General features: G+C 40.6%; 1 protein-coding gene across 12 annotated transcripts in view; it reads right to left on the bottom strand.

Annotated features, from left to right (window-relative positions):
• Nucleotides 1–1,538: 1,538 nt before the first annotated feature.
• myo18a (myosin XVIIIA) overlaps nt 1,539–23,418 on the bottom strand; it is an 80,060-nt gene continuing 58,180 nt past the window's right edge. For 8 of the 12 annotated variants that reach the window (XM_020708996.2, XM_004076559.4, XM_020708997.2 and 5 more), the window contains 7 exons: nt 21,155–21,292; nt 19,245–19,430; nt 19,027–19,166; nt 18,211–18,255; nt 8,389–8,511; nt 6,455–7,853; nt 1,539–3,307 (listed from right to left, as the gene is read on the bottom strand). In XM_020708996.2, the coding sequence (XP_020564655.1) occupies nt 6,470–7,853; nt 8,389–8,511; nt 18,211–18,255; nt 19,027–19,166; nt 19,245–19,430; nt 21,155–21,292 (2,016 nt within the window). In that variant the 3' untranslated portion in view covers nt 1,539–3,307; nt 6,455–6,469. The remainder of the gene's footprint in view (nt 3,308–6,454; nt 7,854–8,388; nt 8,512–18,210; nt 18,256–19,026; nt 19,167–19,244; nt 19,431–21,154; nt 21,293–23,418) is intronic. The other 4 variants (XM_011483675.3, XM_011483669.3, XM_011483674.3 and 1 more) reach the window with 3 other exon arrangements.

Below are 23,418 nucleotides of genomic sequence, written 5' to 3'. Positions count from 1 at the left end.
AGAAGGTGCTCGCAAGTGGGGTGAAATCACAGCAGAAGCTCCCCTGCACAGAGCAAAAGCACCAGAACAGGTTGTGTGCAGCGACGAGGATTACAGATTGGTTGGATAAATAGGGGATTCTTTAAAGCAAAACACACTGTGCGCGCGTGCGTTAATGTCAGCCTAGGTGGTAATCTAAAACCATCAATCCTTTTGAATCTAGGTAAGCTTCACCTATGTTGAAAAGATATTGATGTGGGGAGGAAGACTATGCTTGCACTCAGTGTTTGATCTTCCTGAATTTGCCCGTAGCTGTGCAGCCGTCACATTAACAACTCAAATCTCGCAAGGTAGTGTGAGCAGCATTCTGTCTGCTTTTTCATCTACTCAAAATGAATCATTTCCATGAAGTGCTTGTTTTCACCGGGGTCTCCTGGGAAAACTGAATGGGTATGATGAGGCACTTCTCCAGGTTGGGTGAGCTAAAATTAATCAAACGTGCACATGGCTTTTTTTTTTCTTTTCTTTTTTCTCCCAAAGCTATCCTGCCCCCTTTGTGACCTCCTTTTCTCCAGCTGCTTTCTAAACCAAGTGATTTTAAGCCAATACACAGATTTCATCTTTGCACAAATGCAATAAGTTCTATATGCAAGCAGCAACCTTTTTTTTTCTATTTCTCGTATTTAAAAACGATCACGTGAGCCGGATGTTAATGTTTTATACAATGCCTCTAACTTAAAAGTTGTTGACTTAGAAGCAATTAAACTTTATTTTCTTGCATTAAACAAGTCCGTTCTAAATCTGAAACATCAAAGTTTCATGTTTTCCGCATTAATATTCAATTGAGATGCAATAGGGGAAAAGGAGCAAAAATAAGAAAGAAATGCTAATTAGCCTTTTCTGAGGAGCAAACAGCACAAGTCAGAGACTTTGCACATTAGAAAACACCTATGTGTGTGTGAGCGCATCACGTTCCCCTTATAAGGCAAATATATGGAGTGTTAGCTGTTTAGACTGAATACAACGTGCTGACAAAGCTATTCACAGTAGCCACTTTGGATCTAAATATATAGCTCTATAATCCATAAGCAGAGTTTATTCTAAGGGTATTTTTGTTAGAAAAGTGAAGTATTAGAATGAAAACAGAGCTACAGAGCTAAAAACTAGACACTTGACAGGAATCAGCATTTCATTTTACACCAAGCATGAATTCAGTTGGGTGTGTGCAAACAGAGCTGCTGCTAAATGAGGATCTATTTAATGTTCCACATTGTCTGGTATTAGGACATTTTTAGCTGTTTTTTTTTTTTTGGTTTCTGGTCCATCATGAAATATTGCAGCTCTTTATTTCATTATATTTCATTATTTAAGTTTATATGAAGGTTTTGTGATTTTATTGAGTGAATTTGTCTATGAATGGGCTTCAGCCTGTTGCCCAAAATGTAAAAATAAATGTCTTTGTGTAAAGACATATTCTAAAAACTAACACCATTAGCTGCAATTGAAGAAACCGTTCTTCTCAAGCAACAAAGTGAATACAACCAGACAAAAGACTACTGTTCTTTCAAGCATTGTATTAGATATTTTTATTAGCAAAAAAAAAAAAAGACATTTTATTTTTTTGTCTGATTCTTATGCAAACGCTGAAAAAGTTATGCAAGACAGAAAATTCCTGAACAAGTTTCTTTTTTGCTACTCTGTCAGGGGATGGAAAGCAGAAACCATTAAAAGATATAATGAGCAATAAATACAGGCCATTGAAGTCCTAAAATACTCAAAAAAATGTGCATATTCCTTAAGGCTTTTCCAAACACGTGACTATGTGCTAATCTAACCAGAAAATCAAGTTTACATGACTGTCTTTTTTGGTATAGAAGCACAATGGGACAACATCTTATATTGGTTTGCATGTACACAAACTGTTAAAGCTCGGATTCTTTTAGTGCTTTATACTTGGGGGACAATTTATTCACTTCACCTGTGAAGAATTCAAATGTAGTTATTCATAAACCAAATAATGAATGTGTCTATTATTTAATGTTATTGACCGCTGAAATCAAACCTCAGATCAAATTCCTCACTTTAATAAACGCACACGCGGAGTGGAGTTACATGATTTCCACAACAATATTTGGCACCTTGTTAAAGTAACACACTGAGAGACACTGCAGTATTGTGCAGCTGAGACCAGTAACAAAGAATACTGCAAACAAATGCAAACTTTTCAGTGCTGTTCTGCCAAAAAAAACAACACTAAAAGGAGCAGTCATTTATCACCAACAGAAGAAATCCCCACCTTATGCACCTTAAAAAAGATTCTATTTATTTCTGTATCTGAAAGGTCTAACAAGCCATGTGAGAAACTCCTGTAGAACACCAAATAAATGAATTCCCTTTGAACTTTAAGAATTATTCTATCCGAAACAAACCAGAGGCCTTCTAGCATGGACTCCACTTAAGGATAAACCAGAAATAGGACTTTCTCCTAAATATAATTTTTTAAGTAGCTTTAGAAAATCTTTCATTCGAATATTATGCAAACCATCAGATTCCAAATATATAGAGACCATCCATAAGTAATACAAATACCTTTAAAACTCCAAATTTAAACCATATCGAAGCAATTGAAGTGGTCATGTTTAACCATTAACCAGTTCTGCTGATAGGGATTATTCTCAGTTATCATTTTATGTCCACAATCAGCATCACTATGTTTAAAGACCAGATATCTCAGCGTGGAACAAGCTAGTGAACCTACAGCAAGACAATTAATTGAAAATGAGTTATTCCTCCCTCAGTGCTAGTACAGATAAAAAAAAGGGGGAGGATAAGGATAACCTTAACAGTTGGTCAGACCTTCTTGAAGAAATCCAGCCAGAGGAAGCTTATCTAAATCCTCTTGGCAAAGCTAAGTGTAAAGAGGAAGAGTGCAGACGAGTGCTTAAATTTGTCTGAAAAGAAGCTCTTATAAATAAAGCAGTGGATGAAAGTTCCTCTGATAGTCCTCAACTTTGATGTTATGTATGAGTGACTCGATGTCTTCTGCCAGCGGGAACTGAAGCAGCACAGTTTAGGGGGTGCTCCATAACGATCCAGATGAAATGTCCATGCGCCTCTCTTCTGTTCTTGCCGGCCCAGCAGTGGTAATATAGTTAAAGGGTGAAGAGAGTTTCCCTCCCGAGAGTTTGCGGGGCTCTGGGTTACGACACGCTCTCGGTCAATAAGGCTTCACTGTAGCTCCCTGTCAGACTGCTTGCTCGACTCTCTGTCCACGTCATCCTCTTCATCGGATCTGCCAAGACTTGGGTGTCTCCGGTGTACAGGGGGGCTGCAGGGGTCAACAAAAAAACACAGACACACCATTATATCAGCACTTGGCTGCTTACAGGAGTCAAAAGAGTAAACAGCATTTAGGCTGCAAGACAGCAACACCAGATAGCAGCAGAAGCAGTTGTAATGAGATGTGTTATTTACTGTAGTCGGTAAACGTGACATCCCCACAAGTGTATACGTGACATTTGTGCAGGTTTTCTATCAGGGAGGGGGGTTTACTCATTTTTTATGACTAGGACAGACAGAAAAAAAATATTCCTGCTCCATGTTCTCAAAGGAAAACCTGTTTCAATCAACACAGCACAAATCAATAAAATAAAGCAGTGTGTTAAAAAAAAAAAGCTTTCTACAGTATGCCTGTCACAAATTGGAGGACAAATCCACTTCCAATGAACATGTATCCTGACTCTACCCCATGTTTTAAAGTGCAGTTAGTGGAGTAAACGTAATAAAGAATTAACACAGAGATGATAGCCCTAATATCTAGCAGAAGGCTGAAAATAATACTGTTTGTATAATGCCTGGAGCCGTCTCACATTATCCTGACAGCTCGTGTCATAATAAAGAGTCATTGCAGCACCTTCAAGGCGGCAGAAGTCAGTCTAGAGATTTTTATTTGGGTGTCTTAAGGTTTGCTTTTGAGGACAGGCAGTGAGTTTTAAAAAAAACGAAGGTGTGACCCGCTCGACAAAAATGCAATAAAATTACCTGTTTTTGAGGGATTTTCAGACATCTGCCTTTTTTTGTTGTTGTTGTTAAAATGTAAGCCCCAGTTTCTGTTCTTGAATTTGAGGCTGACCATAAAGTAACAAACAAACATTGGCATTCCTTGAAAACTAGGGGGAAGGTTGGAATTTTCTATTGACTTGTTACAAAGTTTAACTTTAATCTTTTTTTCAATCAGTGTACATTTTGGTTTGCAAAGCTGCTTTTGTACATTTTTTGTCAGGTAGTTTAACCAAACAGAGGTTCAAACTACCTTGACCTGCAAAATTTTCATTTTGAAACGATCGAGTCTTACAGAGTAAAGTCAACCCTCACATCAAACTTCAGGAAATCTCATATAAAGACGATAATATAGACAAATAATCTGTCATCTTTCCATGTCAATAATGAAGCTTCAGACCACTGTATGTCAACTCAGTGGCTTTGTGGAAGAGTGTCCACCCTGATAGTTAAAGTTTGTGAGTTCAAATTCATGGTTGACTCATACCAAAGACTAAAACTGGGACCCAATGCCTCCCAGTTTGACAATCAGTATTAAGGGGTTGGATTGGGTGGAGGGTTAAACTACTAAATGGTTCTCAGGTGTAGCTAAGTCTGCAGCTCACTGCTCCCCAAGGGGACATTGAAAGGCAAACCAGTTTGAACTTTGACCAATCAAGGACTTGGATTTGGTAGTGTCGTATGGATGGCGTCCCAACACCAAGTTGGTGTCTCGGCAGTGACACCAACTTGAAAATTGATCATGGAGGAGAAGTTCATTATTGCGGTTTACATCACACAAAGTCTTTCTTATATTAAATAAGGCTGTGAAAGAAAAAGCCTGGAGCAAGATTAATGAGATTTGTATCGCTTCGACACTGCGCACCAAACCTCTTCTAAATTTAGGGGTCGGGCATGCGATACTAAATAAACAGTAAATAATAAATAGTTCATGGTAAATACTTACAGTATATAGCGCTTTTCTACCTTCCTAATAAAGAAAAATAAGAAGCCCCACCCTGCTTGTCTAGTGTGAATGCAATAAGCTAAATATGCGTTCAAGAACACCCGTCACATGCCTGGTATGTCCATAGCTTACCACATTATTTGTCAAATTTTAAGTCTTCAAAAAAAGAGGGGGATGAAACCTCCTGAAAGTTTCCTATATGTTTTTTTTCAAAGGACGTGACATTTGGAACAGTTTTCCAACATTTGGATTTGATGTGTCATTTGGGTGTAAATTCCTTTTGTTACTGAGTTGAAAACAATACTTAAGTTAGCATGAGCACATGTGACCTTCTATAGGCCGTGATCCACCCAGAGCCAGCTTTTACGAACAACAAAATCTTGTTCAATGCAAGAAAAGCATCCTAACAGCCAATCAGGCTTGCAATTCTAAAGACATACAACCACAAGAGACACTCAAACTGTCAGTAAGCTTTTGAAGCAGGAGCTAAATTTGGCCCTTTGATTATGATGTAAAGTGTTGACATCAAATAGTTTAGGCAGACATGTCACACTTCAAGTGAAAAGAAAAATTGCTATAATTTTGTTCGCCTCATTGTCAGCCTCTGTTTGTGCTAGAGAAAAAGTCACACCCAGGCACTCCTCTCTTAACACTTTGTACTTAAAACAGCATCAGACACCAAAAGAGGCTCTCACATTTGCAGAGATGCATGCAAACTAGAAACAAAAAATTGGTAAAACAAAACAAATTCTAGACTATGTGAAAGCCTGCAATAAAGTCGGATCACATATGGTCACTGTGTGAAAGCGTGGGTACTTTGTTTTACAGATAGTCCATGTGTTAAAGTGAAATTGTGGCTAATCTCAGCAAGATTCTTAGCAGATATGCTGGCAGGGAAATGAAAATCACACACGTCCTGTCTGCTGCAGGGTCTTTGTTGTGCCTCCCTTCGACTGTACAATTGTGTTGACAGACTTGGGTTATCATTTTTTTAAAGCATAGGAACAAGTTGTACAGGATAAACACATTTAAGGCCCTGTCCATTGAAGATGAAGTCTATAAATGGTTCTTTTCAGGGTTAACCCAATTCAAACCAGCATTTCATCGCATTAGCAAACCTTTATTCCACTACACGCCTTTGTCCGTGAAACGAGTGCAGGAGTTCAGCGCTGGAGTAGAGATTTCGCTGTGATGTCTGTATTTGACAACGCCCCCTCAAACAGAAACGAGCTACAGTGAAAGAGGGAATCAACATGCAAGGCTCCCCTTTCAAAACAGTGTCAAGAAAAGGTGCCAGAGCTCATCTACAGCAGAACACGTCAACGTTACTGCAACACAAAGATTATTTATGTTTTCGCAAACAATTCCAGACATTCGCACACAAAGCAGGCAGTGTTAGTGGTGTATCTAAGGATGCATCCTTTCACTGCATTTCTCGTGCTCCTGGGTTATTGTAACACCAAGCATCACCTTCTTCTGTTGGTATCAGTCGCTGTCAGGCTTGTAGAGGTACTTCATCATCAGACTATTCACTTTCTTCTGTTTCTTCTTGGTTTCTTTCTTGTTAGAAGGATCATCAAGCTCCTCCCCAACATCATCCTGTGCCTGTTTTGTGACCCTTTTGACACTGCTTGAACTTCGATAGGAAAGGGTTGAGTCTGAGGAAGACTCGGAGGACTCAGAGGACGAAGACGAGGAAGAGGAATCCTCCGACTCGCTCTGCTTCTTCTTAGATTTCCTCCTGGACTTTTTGTCCTTTTTACCTCGTTTGCTCTTCCTGCCTTGATGATCATCAGAGGATGAGGAGTCCGACAATGAGACTCTTTTCTTATCTTTACGGCTCCGGGAGGTGCTGGAATGCCGTATGCTGCGATCTTGAACAGAGCTTGCCCTTGGGCGAAGCAGACTTGATGTGCTCCGAGCCAAATCCTCATCATCTCCTTTGCGCCGATTCTCCTCACTTCCTTGAACCTTCTTACCCTCCTCCTCACCGCTAGATTCATTTAGTTTACTGCGCTTAAACTTTATGGGTTTAAAGCTCAAAACCTCATTGATCGCAGCCTCCAAGTCGGGGTCTAAGTAGTTCCGATGTGTAACTGGTTTAATGTCTGATGTATCTGGCTGATTGCTGTCTGAGGATCGCGGTTGAGCCGGTGTGGATAAACTGCGACAGTGGGAGCGGGGACTATAAGGAGACGTTCCCCCTTCTCTGAAAGCCAAACTCTGACGATCGTCATCGTTGTCTTCACCGACGTGTAGACCAAATTCACTGAGGCCACAGCTACGGGCGACTGATAAGCGAGAGTTGCTTCTTCTTTCATCCTTCCAAGAGGTGCTGCGGTGAAGTGAATGGGGACTAGTACGGCTCACGCTGCTAATAGTCGACTTATTGTCATCGTCCATGTCCAACATGCCTCTCCTGGTAGAAATTCTGCTTGGAGCCACAGAGGACACCATAGACTCCTTATCAAATTCAGGGCTGCTGCGGGATGTCCAGCGGGACTCAAACCCCTTCCTGGCTCTGCTGGCAGCTTCAGAGTAGGCCAAGGAGATCACAGAGCCTTTGTCGTCCATATCTTCCTCTTCTTGGTTCTTTCTCCTATTATCCTGAACCTCTCCGGACTTTGACTTGGCTTTACGAAGGATGGAGAGGTCTGGTGCGTCAGGCTGTTCTTTAAGTGTGCTGAACAGGGAACTCTCGTCTCCCGTACCCCCAATGGAGTCCTTGAGGTTAGAGCGTTTCCTGTAGCTCAGGGAGCTCATGACAGACACTGATCTGTTCTGTTCTACCTCCTTTTCATCTTTACTCCCGTCAGTCATCTTCTCCTTACCTTCTTTCACCTCCTTGGCATCTGCATTTGCTGCATATCTAAACGTTGCATCATGAAACAGACAATAGAGACGACCAAACATAAAGAGGAAAAGTTTCAAACTCTGACTTTGTGAATCATGGCAGCCTAAGACTTGGCAGCTGGGACTTTATATTTAAGCACATTCAAACTTCCTAATGACAGCATTTTTTACAAAATCTATTTTAATTTCATCTATAGCTTTCGACACATAAAAAGGACATCTTTGCTATCTTTGTATATTGCATTTATTCACAAAACTAAAAAAAAAAAAAAGACGACAGTGCTAAAGGATCCATTTAACAGTGGCAGAGTCGTCATTTAGCAGTCGTGCCAATTGGCCACAGGCCACCTCAATAATTTTGACAGCAGCCGCTTCCACATACCGCCTCCTGTCATTAGACTGATTACCGAGAAAGAGAGATGACACTTAATCGCATGAGATACCCATCCTTCTGTTGCATACAGCCCTGGGAAATCATGGGCCTTTTTCTTAGTTTTGGAAACGCCTGCTTTCATAACTATGTGTGACACAAAAAGAGGACGAGCACTAACCTGGCGCTCTTCAGACTTCCCTCGTCTGACAGGGTTTTGTGAGAGCCTTTGTTCTTCGAGAGCCAAGATTTAACTCCATCCACGCGGTCCTCCACTTCCGAATCTGTGTCTGTCTCATCCCCACTGTGAACAATCAAAACTGTCAGTTATGCCAGACAAAAAAAAAATTAAATGTCAATCTTTACTTAACTCCATGATACAGCAGGAAATCTTCAATAAAGAGGTAAGCAGTCATGAACATTTGGTATCGTCTTTAAAGAGTCATGTTCCAGAAAACGTTTGCAGACGTTGTAAGCTTTTGTTGGCAGGTTTTTCTTTTTTCACAACAGAGGTTAGGCTGATGATGCAAGGGAAAACAAACAGAGAAAAGCAATGTGCATGCATTTGTGGAAAAGTCTTCTGCGGGTGATAAATCTTGGGAGTTTCACATAAACAATCTGCTTTGTTCTGGGTAGCATCTGTGTGGCATGTCACCTGCCCCCGGTGATTGTTATAGGAGTGGAGCCAGCAAGGCAGCCCCGGCAACCCCCCCCCTCAACCGCTTGACACGCCAATCGATATACACAGACCAGCAGATCAAGATGAAAAAGCTCAGCAGATCCCACCTGGATAAAGCCGATCCTCAATCGCTCATTCACATCTGTGTTGAATATTCTGAATCATGCATCTCTTTGTTCCAAAAGGTTAATGTGACAGGAAGAGGAGAGCAGAGTGGCATCACCTCGAGGTCAATACTGCTGTCATGGTCCAAATGCATTAAGAAAAAAACCTTCACCAGCCTCAGTGACTGCATGATGGTTTGCACAGAAGCTCTGAAGACAAAATAGAGTGGACGCTGTCCAGTAGGGGTTCTGACAAGAGGATTGCATTCTGCAGCGAAGAGCTCTTAATTTTAACAGCCACAATTACCTAAGCTAATGAAATGTCTGTGATAGGCAGAGACTGAAACACCACAAGGACACGGCTTTGTCTTCAACCAGCCAGTTTCAAGGGGTGAAGACAGAAAAGGACGTGTGGGTTTACCACTTTAATCACATCAAATTTAATTACAACAAATGCAGCATCAGGTTTTTTTTTTAAAAGGTTAAAAGGCTGTCAAAGACAAGAGACTATCTGTTTGAATCAGCGGTACTTGCTGGAAAGCATCTGCAGATTTGAACTGTTCCTGATTAATGGTGGGCGTCACTTTTCTTCACAGCCTTACCTGCATTCGCTTTCAAGGCGCCATATTTCATCAGCCAGAAATATTAGGCGTATTCCTCTCGTGGTTGACACACAAGTGACGATCACCAAAAAATGAGAAATGGTAATGCTCTTCACAGATTTGTCTTATTTGACAAGTTTATCCATCTGAGCCTTCAAATGTGTCACAAAATGCTTGTTAGGTGCAAATACAGCACTCCGAGAGGTGTGAAACGACAGACAGGCGACTGGTAGGTCTCCCACAGAACAGCACTAAACAGTGCCCCCTCTTTTATGACTCACATTTAGTCATTTTTCCATCAGACAATAAAGCATGTTCCCTTCCCACTTTCTGTTTTTTTCCCCCCCTTTTTTTTGGCATTTTGCCTGAAAGCAGCAAGAGAGCTGGTTTTTGATTGATATAAGGAAGTGAGCAAAGGGTGGAAAGGGCATTGCGGTGTTGGACTAAACGGAATTCAAACTTTCCTGGAGAATTTATGTCTCAACTCTGGAGCCCTGCTTGTAAAGGGACACGAAAATGATCATTCAGGAGAACCTTTATCTATTTATTTATTTGAAATACTTGCCTAAAGAAGAATTTATTTTCATTTCACAGTTTCGAGCCGCAATTCAAGAGGCAAAAGCCAAAAATGATGAGTTCAAGTTCAAACTCAAATACCATTTTCTCATTTATTTTCTCTCCCTCTTTCACCACTCCAGACTAATTATCTCTTTAAAAAGCCCACCGAAAACAAAATAATGGGCTCATTAATACAAGCAAGTTGATTACACGTTGCCCATTTGTCAACTCTCTGACGCTGTGACTTTTTAATGTGATATATTGCACAACAGAGAAGCGAGCGCCTTGCAAAGTAATCTCCCCTTTTCCCGCCTCTCTAACACATACAAACAAACAAATAAAAAGTGGCTTGGAAGTGAGTGCTTTAAAAATTGTGTCACAAGCCATTTGTCCTTGGCCCCGCGCTGCTCGCAAACCAATCCTGAAGCTTGTAGCTGCAAGCGAGCCCCCGGACTTCCTAGCTGAGCACTAATCACTTCTGACAATTGGCCCGCACTTGTTGTAAATCTTTGTCACAATTACTTACATTCAGCATCAAATCTCATATGGCTTGATGCTATCAGTGAACACTAAGCTAAAGGAACTATTAAGCGTATTCGTATGGGCTCTATTCCACAGGAGCTCATTATGTAAACCAGCATGCATGACATAGTGCTTTGTCATTTAGCCTTCTCCTCGAGCTTAAGTATCACCTTCCGGTTGGAGTAAAGAAGCTGCATTTTGACAATAAAACATTCCTTTACAATGAAATGTCTGAAAAAGATGAGAAAAGCAAAGTTTTATAGAACAGCCTTTTTTATCGGTTCATGAGAAAGAGTTCATTTTACTTTTACACTACATAAAAACAAAACCTTAAGTATTTTTGTCTGGTTTAGCCTACCGTAATTTCCGGACTATAAGCCGCTACTTTTTTCCTGCGCATACAGCCCTGTGGCTTATTCAGTGACGCGGCTAATATATGGATTTGATTGGCAGCCGCCATGTATGTTCTTTCGGACTCAGTGAATGGTTTGAATTCTTTATCTAACACAGGGGTCGGGAACCTATGGCTCGCGAGCCATATGTGGCTCTTTTGATGGTCACATGTGGCTCGCAGACAAATCTTTAATTATACTTTTTGTTTCATTAGACCAGTCCTTCTCGGGCGCGATGCGATGCCAGAGGCGCGCAGTAGTAGCGGTGCTTGGAGAAAAAAATCAGCGCCAGCATTATCAGTTTACTATTATCTATTATTTCACAGAGTTTGTACCACCCGGAAACCTGTGAATTGCCGTGCCTAGAACTGCGCGCTCCCGTCTCTGAGAAAGAGCGCGCAGATGCGGGGACGGGATGTGTGAGGAAGAAAGCAGAGGGTGGGGCTGAGGGGTTGTGGGGACCGGCAGCAGGTGAATCGCGCAGGGAATGTAAATACGTAAAACCCACTGCCCGTCACTCACTGCAGCGTGTGAGTGTGTGTTTGGCTCCGTATCTGCATGTGATCAATCTGTCTCACATCTAAAGAACATTCAGACCTAAGATCACGTTTCAACGCCTGCATGAAGCAGAAACTCCACGTAAACCAGACTAGACCATCAGCAAAACTACCACGAGAAATACTCATCATTTATCAGCAACAGCATAACAATGTTATTAAAAAGAATCCAAAGACTTATTGTACTTTTATAATGTTAAAATTAAATAAAATGCACACATTCACTTGTATTTTTAGTTTTAAACATATTGTCGCGGACTGAGTTTAACTTGGCTGTCAGGCCGCGTTGAAAGTTCTAGAGTTCATTGAACGCATCTGATTGGCTCTCAGTTCTGTCGCTCAGCCTGTTGTTAGATAATTTGGACCAATGGTGTTCAGCCATGGGCCAAATAAGGGAAATGGGAGGGCTGGAGCGGGAGCAGGGGAATATAAAGTTGGGAGACGCTCTCTTGTCTCAGCGGGAGAGATTAAGGAGTTGCTGAATTAATTGTTCGGCGTTTGTTGCGGTCTGCAGTAACCAGAATTAAGAACCTTAAAAGAGGTTACGTCTCCGTGCCTCAGTGTGGGAAAGGGACGCAACATTATTGTATGGCTCTTTCGAAATTGCATTTCAAAATATGTGACGTTTATGGCTCTCTTGGCCAAAAAGGTTCCCGACCCCTGATCTAACACCAAGCACAAGTCATTTGCTTTTCAACACACATCTAAGCAGCCAAACAGCATGGACCTAACTTCAGGTCTTAGATACTTCAGTCATGGTTCAACAAAACGAAACACGCATGCCCGGCCGCATCCCACAATCCTTTGGTGCCATTAGACCCAACGTGCACGTGATCGCCGCTACAATATGATGAAGCTTTCAAGTTAAAAACAATCGTTAAAAGCAGCGTGAAAAAATCCACCATCACCAACGGGTTTTGAAAAGCTGGTCAGCTGCGTGACGGAGAGAACAGCGCATAATCAAGAGTGAATTTACCTCTGAGTCATAGTGACTCGGCTGGCTGCACGTAAATATTTAGGAATAACATCAGCCTTTATTTTGTCGGGACACGACTGAAAACACAAATCCACGTGATCGTTTTAACGGTTTCTAAGGACTGAGCGGAATTTTGCTTTGAAAAGCTCAAAGCCTCCGTGTGAGCTGGAGACATGTTCTCCTGCTGCTCGTTCACATAGAGCTGCGGGGCTGATGGCAGTCTTATGGCTCCCACACGTAATAACGCATCTGCCCCTCATCCACAAAACGTACAGTATTAAGTCCGATTGCTCTGCACAGACACGATTTGCTCCTCCCTGGAGCCGCCCTGGCCAGAGGTGTCGGAGAAGATAGGAAGGGGAGCGCGCGGGGCAAGCGGGGCTTGCTCCTTCCAGAACAAACAGTGTTTGTTCTGGAAGGAAACTTCTGACGCACGCGCCGTGCTGAGGCGCTGGTATCGCGCTGAGGCGTGCGCTTTTCAGTCGCCGCTGCTTTATTTTACTGGTGTGTTTTTTTAACCAGCCCTGTTACTCCCATAGTGCTGCCGCGACACAAGCGGAAGGAGAGCTGTTCCCGTTCACCCCTCCATGCACTGCTGCTACTTGCTCATTCTTAAACACGTACAACAGTGTGGCGAGCCGGGCGTTGGCCCCGCCTTTAGCCCCTAAGACTCATGTCTGAGGGATGTAATGTTGATTAAATGGTTACTGTTTGTAATTTTATGTATGATACCTAGATTGTCAATAAGTAAAAAAAAACTTAAAAAAAATAAATAAATAAATAAAAAAAACATAACTGAGGAACTTGTGAACATAATAGAGTTCCATGCTGTTTGGCAGATGTGGGTATACTCACATGAATGAGCCTGAGGCAAGACTGTCTGATTGTAAGTGTGATTCACTCCCACAGCATTGGAGTGAATCACACTTACTCTGGGAGTCGGGACGTGACTTGTCAGGTTTAACGTGTTGCCTAATACATGCGGCTTTTACTTCGACGCGGCTTGTATATGTTTAAAAGTAGTTAAACACGTGAAAATGGGTGGGTGCGGCTTGTAATCGGGTGCGCTTTGTAGTCCGGAATTTACGGTAAATATCTTTTGAGACAAAACTAACTTACTAGTAACTTTTTAAGTGAGATGAAAAGATTAAGTTTAAGACAATACATTGTTGAATAAATTTGTTTTTAGCAAAAATATTATTTTAAACAATATATCTGCAAAAACAAGTTTTGTTTTTGTGATATATCTAGTACATTTATTTGTTGATGACAAATGGTCTTGACTTGAGAAACAAAATTGTTTGATTTAGAGAAACTGTAAAGTTTCATTTGATTCATATACCGTAATTTCCGGACTACAAGCCGCTACTTTTTTCCTGCGCTTACAGCCTTGCGGCTTATTCAGTGAAGCGGCTAATTTATGGATTTAATTGGCGGCCGCCATGTACGTACTTTCGAACTCAGTGAATAGTTTGAATTCTCTATCTAACACCAAGCACGAGGCATTTTTATTCAACACACCTCTTAGCAGCCAAACAGCATGGACTTGACTTCAGGTCTTGGACACTTCAGTCATGGTTCAACAAAACGAAACACGCATGCCCAGCCGCATCCCAGAATCCTTTGGGGCCATTAGACCCAACGTGCACGTGATCGCCGCTACATTATGATGAAGCTTTCAAGTTAAAAGCAATCGTTAAAAGCAGCGTAAAAAAGTCCACCGTCACCAACGGGTTTGGAAAAGCCGGTTTGCTGCGTGACGGAGAGAACAGTGCATGGAGTGAATTTACACTCCATGTACGGTTTCTAAGGAAACCGTAAAAGCGGAATTTTGCTTTGAAAAACTCACAGCCTCCGTGTGAGCTGGAGACATCTTCTCCTGCTGATTGAGCTGCGGGGCCGATGGCAGTCTGATGGCTCCCACACGTAACAACGCATCCGCCCCTCATACACAAAACGTACAGTATTAAGTCCGATTGCTTTGCACAGAAGCGATTTGCTCCATCCACCGGCGCAACGGGGACGAAGTGCTCCTCCTTGAAGCTGCCCTGGCAAGAGGTGTCGGAGTAGATAGGAAGGGGAGACAAGGAGCGCGCGGGGCGGGAGCGGAGCGCAGAGGCGTCCGCGGAGTGCAGAGGCTTCTGAATTCTGACGCACGCGCCGCACTGAGGCGCGCGTATCGCGCTGAGGCGCGCGCTTTTCAGTCGCCGCTGCTTTATTTTACCGTTGTGTTTTCTAACCAGTCCTGTTACTCCCATAACGCTGCTGCGACACAAGCGGAAGGAGAGCTTTTCCCGTTCACCCCTCCATGCACTGCTGCTACTTGCTAATTCTTAAACACGTACAACAGAATGGCGAGCCGGGCGTTGGCCCCGCCTTTAGCCCCTAAGACTCATGGGAAATGTGGAATCGCGGATGTAAATTTCCTCATTATAACTGCGGGATGTAATGTTGATTATATGGTTACTGTTTGTAATTTTATGTTAGATACCTAGATTGTCAATAAGTAAAAAAAAAAATGAAATAAAAACACCATAACTGAGGGACTTGTGAACAGAATATAGGTCCATGCTGTTTGACAGATGTCTATACACTCAAATACGTGACCCAGAGTCAAAACTGGCACCACCCACAATGTGCTAATAAATTGCACTCACTCTGGGATGCTGGGCGTGATCTGTCTGGATGACAATATCGGCTAACACATGCGCGGCTTGTACTCTGACGCGGCTTGTGTATGTATAAAAGCAGTCAAACACGTGAATATGGGTGGGTGCGGCTTGAAATCGGGTGCGCTTTGTAGTCCGGAATTTACGGTAATTATATTCAAGACAATTTATCTGCAAATTTGTAATTATAGTCTTACTTAAAGATGATTATGGTCTAGAAATATGTTAAGTTGGACTTTTGTACAGCTAGAAATATGATATATTTGGATGGTAAACATACCTACTTTGAAAATATAAACCTATATTTAGCAAAACATTCTTATTTTAAGACATAGACATAAAGGAATATGCCCAAATATGAGTATTTATAGCTAATTATAAGAGTTAAAAGGCTTAAACCATGCAAAATCCATTTTTTATACTTTTAGGTGGATCATAATGTTCATTTCTCACAAAAAGAAACTCCAAAGCGGTATTTTGATCCATTTACGCATTTCTGAGCATTTCTCTAAAACCCTGTGCTCTGAGCACCAGCCCATCCCAATCTACTAAAACGAGCCGGTTCTCACATTCACACGTATGAAAGTGAGAACAGCCCCTTCCAGGAAGAGTCTGCAGTGCCAGCACCGCCCCCAGGCTAACATACTTACACCCACTTTCTCCACTGAGCTAGCGAGGATCGGCTAAAACCCTTTCATTTTTCATGCACAATATGCACATTCAAACATCCATTGCAAAAGTTTGGATGTTGTTTGTTTTCGTGGGCGAGGCGCAGACACGCTGCCAAGACCGACTGTAGGTAGACGTCCTGAAATGTGCAGCAACCACACAGAGCGAAAGGCGGTGCCTCAGAGATCGAGTCGTCTTATTTCTGGGTTGGAAAAGAGCTAATGGAAAAAACTAATATTTAGTAAAAAAATTTTGCTATAAAAGGCTTAAAAATAGTATGGTATAGGCCCTTAAAATGTGTCTGAAAAGGTCAGGACATCACAACTTATTTTAAAGAATCTCAAATACGACTAATTCCATTAGCTGCTTAGCTGATTACAAATAAAAGACAGCTTGTATTCTCAAATATTTTTTAACTCGCTTTGAGAAGTACAATTTTTTCAGTATATATTTGGGTCTTTATCTCTCTGTAAATCATTTTGGGTTGCACAGAATAATGTAAAGTCAAAAAAGGCAAAACCATTAAATTGTTCCAGAAGATGACATCTCTATAGAAGGGGGTAAAATGGGAACCAACTCAAGATCTTTGGGCCCTGCATTAAAAAAAATGTAGGTTTCATTTTGTTATAGAAATGACTTCATGAGAACACTTTAAATTAAATATAGCCCACAAGAATTAGACACAAGTGAACATGATTCAGGAATGGCATCAGCTTCTCCACCCAGAATCTCATCTAAGTAGGAATTAAAGGTAGACGAATGTCCTGCGGTTAGACGCATTTAAATTCAAAACTCCTTTTCATTATCATGGATGCTGTGTCCTCCTGACTAAAGAGGAGAAGCACCAAGGGGCTTGTTATCAGTGCTCACTTCAAAAGCCTATATCTCCAATGGTTTGAGGGGCATTCTTGTCTATAGGTTGTGCAACCTGCTCATCCAGAAAGGAAACATTAATGCGGGAATATTTAAATTTGCAAGAGCAACAAGTGCTCCCATCCAGAGAATGTCTTCTTTAGACACAAGAAGTAAAAAAGACGGCTGCTGAACTAGCTGGTGCACTTCTAGCTGACAACATTTAGCCATTAATATGCAAAAAAAAAAAAAAAAAAAAATTACAGAAAAGATGACCAATGACTGTTGAGCAGCTTGAGTTTTTATATAAACTCAAACATTTTTAACTCCCAAACATGTATAGGTTGTCAGTAAGCAAAACATCACTTTGACATTAATTTATGAGAACCATAAAAGAAATTAGGGAAATACTTTTCATTGATTCTTTTCTGTATTTGATATATTCTTTAAAGATCCACTCCAACAAATATTGTGTTTTTGGTGTTTTTTCAACGTGCTCATGTTCTTTTCCTGATGATGAAGGACATAATGAAGGAAAATAAAGCCTACAATTGCATTTCTAATGAACTCCTGTCGCTCTGCAGAAACTATGTCCTAGAAAAGGAAACAGATTTTCTGATTTGGGCTAAAAACTGCATAATTACATTTTATGGACCACTGGGATGCCCTTAAAACAGAACCAAAGATAATTGGAGAGGGTCTTTAAGTAACTTTTTTTTTTTTTTAACTATGGTAATGTTTTTACTTAAATTCAACAATGTTCCAATTTCTTCCAGATGCTCTTTAAAGCCCAACAAGTCTGACAAAAGAAGAGTTTGTGATGTTTAAACCACAATGACAGAGACTTTGTGCATGCTTTGGAAAAAGCTGTAGATAAACAGAAGGGGGTTATTGAAGTTAAGTGCATCCGTCTTGTTCCTTAGACATGCTTTGCAGAAGACGGTGGTGTTTAATACAGACGGATCAAAAGAGACAATAATGCAGCGTTAGAGCAAATACCATACATTTTCACATTCTTCGTCTTGATCGTATTTTGCTGAGCGGTGAGATTGCTTTGAAAAGAGATAAAGGTGACATTTGAAATCTTGGTAGACTTTCCATTCTTGTTTGAATTTCACCAAATATCAACTTAAACAAGGCGTGAAATCCAGAAAGAAGCAGCATGTCTACACCCTTCAGACACTTGACACAAAATAAAGTGAAACAAAAAGAAAGACGGACACGTCCTTTTAAAACCGCTCTCGTCAGAAATGTGGAACACTTGCTCATTACATTTCTGTTTACAAGGACTTTTCCTCACAGTGCTTCTGTGAAAAATGAAGGGAAACCATTAGGAATTCTGCATTGTTGTCTCTTTTTAGTAGGGCAAAGTTGGTTTCAGACAAACGGTATTAGAAACAAGGGATGCATTTTACGTTCTCACGTTTTGTTCTTTCTTTTCTGATATTTTGTCACCATGTCCTGTAAACTGTCAAAGGAGAGGAAGGGCACCAAAGATGGGAGCAAGGGGAGGAAAAAAAAGAGAAATTAAAATGGTCAGATGGAAAATATCTATCAACTGCATAAAAGCAGGATACAAATGATCAATTCAAATAACATCTCACATAAAAAAATAATCAACCTTCCAGCAATGGTCTTAACCATTCATGTCTGCAAAACCAAAGTTGGTGTGTCTTTCCTTTTCTAGGTGTGCATTATTGCAGACAGTGTTTACCTCCGCGGCCCCAGAGCTTCTGTAACCCTCAACCCCGCTGCAAAGAGGACGCGAGTCATAAACAGCGATGTATGGGAAAGACAAACGATCAGAGGCAGGGAGCTCACTAAAACCATCTGGGAAACACTTGCGAAGCACAAAATGCATCGTGAGACAGACTACAAAAGAGGCTGTAAATTTATGTGGAACAATAAAAAAAAAGATACATATGACTGACAGCCTTCCAAGAAAAGTAGCAGCTACTGTTGTTTTTACAGCCTCCAGCTACTCTGCAGTGTACCATGAATACATTACAGAACTACTGAGGCAAACGGAAACCTTTTTTTTTCCTCTACAGACAATCAGCACAAGTGGAATTAACAACATTACTGTGGCTCAGTTCCTTTTATTGTCCCTGTCAAATTTAGACAGGAAATATCCATGAAGTGGAAAAAAAGAAAAACCCGGCGCTATAAAGCTGTGAAAATCCTGTTAATTCAAAGTCACAATATTTGCAAAAAAAATAAAAAAACAGCTGCAATTTACCTGTTGATTAAGTCTTCATTGTCCTCACTCTCCATCTCGTCCTCGATGGCAGCCTGCAGGTCTCCTATCCTCTTGAAGGCCAGCTTAAGGTCCACTTGTAAGCTCTGATTTGCTGCCTCTAAGCTCTCAATGTCCATTTCCTGTGAAGGCAGCATGAAAGTCTAATGGTTAGGAGTTGTAAAGACCAATGAACGCTGTCAAATCATCCCGGTGCTTACCAGCTCATGCTTCTTGCGGCTCGCCTCGGCCTCCTTCTTGGACAGCTCTGCCATTTCTTCTTTTACGTCTCTTATCTGCCTTTGCATGCGTTTATTTAGGTCCTTCTCCCTGTTTTCTGTAACTATGTGCTGGTTTCTCTCCTCTGTCATCTTTTCTAGATTCTCCTTCAGGCGACCCACAAGACTCTAGGAAACGGTGTGAAATGGAGTTCAACTAAACACATACGATACAAACAACAACACACCTCAGTGCCGTATATTTGCCTTTAGTCATCTTACTCTGCAGAGTCACTTGCAGTTTTTGCAATGCACACAAACAAACCTCAATATCTCCTTATACAATATATATGCACTACATTTAGAAGAATCCAATAATTGTCAAAGTGTGAGGTCACGGTCTTACCCAAAAACAAAATAATGTGGGGACATTAGTTTGGCTCAACATTTCCTGTAATAATTTAAACTTTTTAAGAACAAAAATTCCAGAAATAAAAATCTATGAAGTTACTAAAAAGGCAACTCTAGCGAAAATGTTGACTTTTCACAATTCTATAATAATAACTAATAATTACTTTATTTATCCCACAAGGGGAAATTCTTCTCCGAATTTGACCCATCCCTGAGGGAGCAGTGAGGTGCAGCTGCACTGCACTCCAGAGGCAGCAGCCTCTGGGTGATATTAATTGCTCCCAGCACCATTGTTTATTCCCGGGAATCGAACCCTGGATTCTACCTTCTACCTTACCAATCGAGCTACCAACCCTATGGTGGTCCTGAAGTGCAATTTACATCAACAAACCACTCAATGCAAAACATCTTATATCACAAAAATTAAAAAAGCAAAATGAATGATAAAAAAAAAAACATTACAGTTTAAACCAAAATGTGGTTCTAAAAAAAACAATCCAAAAAAAAAAAAAAAATGACATCTTTTGGAAAACAAAAGTCGTTTTCAGAAATCAATATTAAATGTTAAGAAATAAAACAAAAAACAAAAGGTAGGTACTATGGGATGTCACTAAAAACATCATTATTCGTTCCCTCTTCTTTCAAACTCAAGCGTCATCAACCAATCAGGAATCTTCCCTAATAGCTAGCTTTTTTGCTTCATTTTTTAACATTAAATTCGGATTTCTAAAACTTACGTTTGTTTTTTATGTTTCTAGAATTTCATGTTGATTTCTAGAGGGCCACCATTCAATTCTGACATCTGCACCAAAACATAGATTGCAAAAGGGAAATTGCGCTTAAAATAATGTAGGTTGAGGTTACAAAAAACAAACCTAAAGACTTGCTATTAAGAAATATTAAGACAAATATGTACTTTAATTACCTTTGACATGGTAAGATTTGTTGTCTATTAGTTCACAGATAGCGTGGAAATAGCATTGAAATAAGTTATTTGAAAATAAATCTTTATTTGAATCCATTTTTGGAAGGAACAATCTTTGAGAATAAATAACTACCGTACTGGCATTTCTCATGTACTGTGAATGAAACCTCTAAAATCTGTATACGACATTAAATATTGAAGATGTGTAGCCAGGACCTTAATGCAGGATATATAAGCTGTGCGGATATGAGAACAGTCAAAGGCTTTCATTAAAGCTTAAGAGTAAAACTTAGAAATACAATTATTTTTTCTAAGTAGGCACACACCATAATTACCATTTAGTCAGTGACAAATGAATGCTAATGAGTCACTTTTCTGTATGCAAAATATCCCTTCCCCATTTCATATTTCAAGTCAAAACTGAAAAGTTCTTGTTGAAAAATGTTTAAATGTGGATTACTTGTTTATTGTTGCTGGATAGAAATGTAAACGTCTCAGTTTCTCAATGACTGCAGTTCTAAAGCAACTTAAGCTTCTCCCATGTCCATGTAGGATGAATGGAGCATTCTCTTCTCACCTCCAAGCGCTTGATCTGTGTCTTCTCAAACTCCAGCTTGGTCTCCAGTTCACGGATCTTGGCCTCCTGACGGCTCACGAGCGACTTCTCAACCATAGATTGTTCTTGAAACTCTAACTGGCCCTGCAGTGAATGCAGCTGGAGAAGAAGCACACGAATAGCAGCCTTAAACATACATGTTCACTCATGAAGCATTCTACTCGGAACAGTCTTTGCTTTTTTCTGCTTTTCAATAGGAATTGCTAAAGTAGTTGGAAGAAATTTTATCTAAAGGGTGTTTATTATTTATTAAAACCCAACTACAGTCCAGCTTTTTCCCCCCTCCACATTTCTTGGTAATTTGCTGCATCTTAAGTGATGTTAAATATAAAATATAAATAACAAGCATCCAGTCCAAATAATGAGCTCCAGATAAGATGCTGGTCTCTCTCAAATGGTAAAAAAAAAAAAAAAAGCTTTAGTTCAGACTGGGTAAAAGCAAGTCACGGTAATTTCATAGGCTTTGAAAAAGACTTGGGCCGTATGCACAGCACGTTTGTTCCACCCAAATTGTTTTTTCGTGACTGATAAAAAGAAGAAATATACGTCACCACCAAAATTGCCCAAAAGGCAGCATGGCACCTAATGAGGGACTTCTGCATCTGAGACTAGGAGGATTTGGAGCTCTGCTTTGATATTACTAAAGAAGGCAGATTTCTCTCCAACTGGGAATGAGATAACCACTTCAAGGTCAGATGCTTTAGATAACGATCACTGCCTACTCTGGCAGGTTTTAACGGCGCCTTACAGCCTTCTGTGTTACTCAAGTGGAGCCAGAGATGCTCTGATGGGTGGGCCTTAAGAGGCCTTCAGATTGGACACATATATATTTTAATTAAGTACAAACATGATGCACTGTAGGTTCTGTTCTTTAAACCACATACTGTTCACAACAGATGGTTGTATTCATTTAATCCACTGCAGATCCCTCTACTCATCAGCTATACTCGCCTTATCCTGTACAGAGTCGCAGGGGGTTGGAGTCTATCCCAGTGAATATTGGGGGAGAGGCGGAGACACCAGTCCATTAAAGGGATAACAGCAAAGTGTGCACAAGCTCACCGCCAATTAAAAACTACCAAAAATCCTGTGTGCTTTTTTTTTAAAAAGTGAAGAAAAATCATTGCACAAGAAGGGGAGGAAAAAGCACGTTTTGGAATCTCGGAGCAGAAAAGTCTTTCTGTGAGACATCAAATAACAGAAAAGTTTGAAAGTCCCAATCTTTTGATCCATTATAAAAGTGTTCCCAGTGGTCTTTTAATCATGATTATACCAGTTTTAGTCAAAATTTTAAAATGTGGGTCATTTTTTTTGCAAAGCAGCAGCAATTTTTCATGAGAAGCACGCCTAGGATGGAACCACTGGCATGGAGCGACCCCACCTCCCCTTCTCCTCCTTGTTGCTGAGGACTCTCCCGCTAGCTTACAGCCCCTCACATCCCCAGCATAACATTACTAGTGCAACAAAAATAGCGAGCAATATTTTTGCTATCCAGCCAGACAGTTCTGAGCCAGATACCAGCTCAGATGAGGAAAATAAAGGCGTACACGGATCTAATAGTTTACAAGTGGATGCATCAGAGCTTGTGGCCTGCCCAGCATATTTTCTACTTAAAAAATAAGCTCTTATTCACACACCGTTTTATTGTCTGCTTCTGATTCACAACAATTTCAATAAAGATGTATTCAGAAATGCAATTTTGAGCTCAATTTTCTTAATATATGTCCTACATCATCAGAAAAATGCCACAAGAACATCTTAAAAAGAACAAAAACACTTATTTTTTTTATCAGAGTGGGCCTTTAACTCTGCAATCTTTGTACACTTATGCCACACACTGCTTTCGTACCTCAGAACATATGCGACACGCCTAACACGACAAAGCCTTGGCATAAATGGCCCTCCATCAGAGAAACACGACAAAAGCACTATAATAAAAACAGTCCTAAATCAGGTGCATTAACCTCTTTGCCACATTAATCTACATTCAACGTTGAGCCTCAACCATTAGCACCCACCTCACAGAACACAGCAATTTACTCAATCAGTTCACAAGTAGGAAAAATTAGATGAAAAACCCTCTGGCTCCACATTTGTAATAGTAGTACAATACAAATAAAAGGGGTTTTAGTTAGAGAGCTTAAAGCCGGAAGTGCCAGCACATCTAGAAAATCGGAGCGGTGATGTACCGCCATGCAAGCAGCTGCATGACATTTGTACAGAGA

This window comes from Oryzias latipes, chromosome 14 (genome assembly GCF_002234675.1).
Source record: "Oryzias latipes chromosome 14, ASM223467v1".
Taxonomy (NCBI): domain Eukaryota; kingdom Metazoa; phylum Chordata; class Actinopteri; order Beloniformes; family Adrianichthyidae; genus Oryzias; species Oryzias latipes.
Note: the sequence above shows the minus strand (reverse complement) of the source record. Positions and strands in the feature narration are given on the sequence as shown.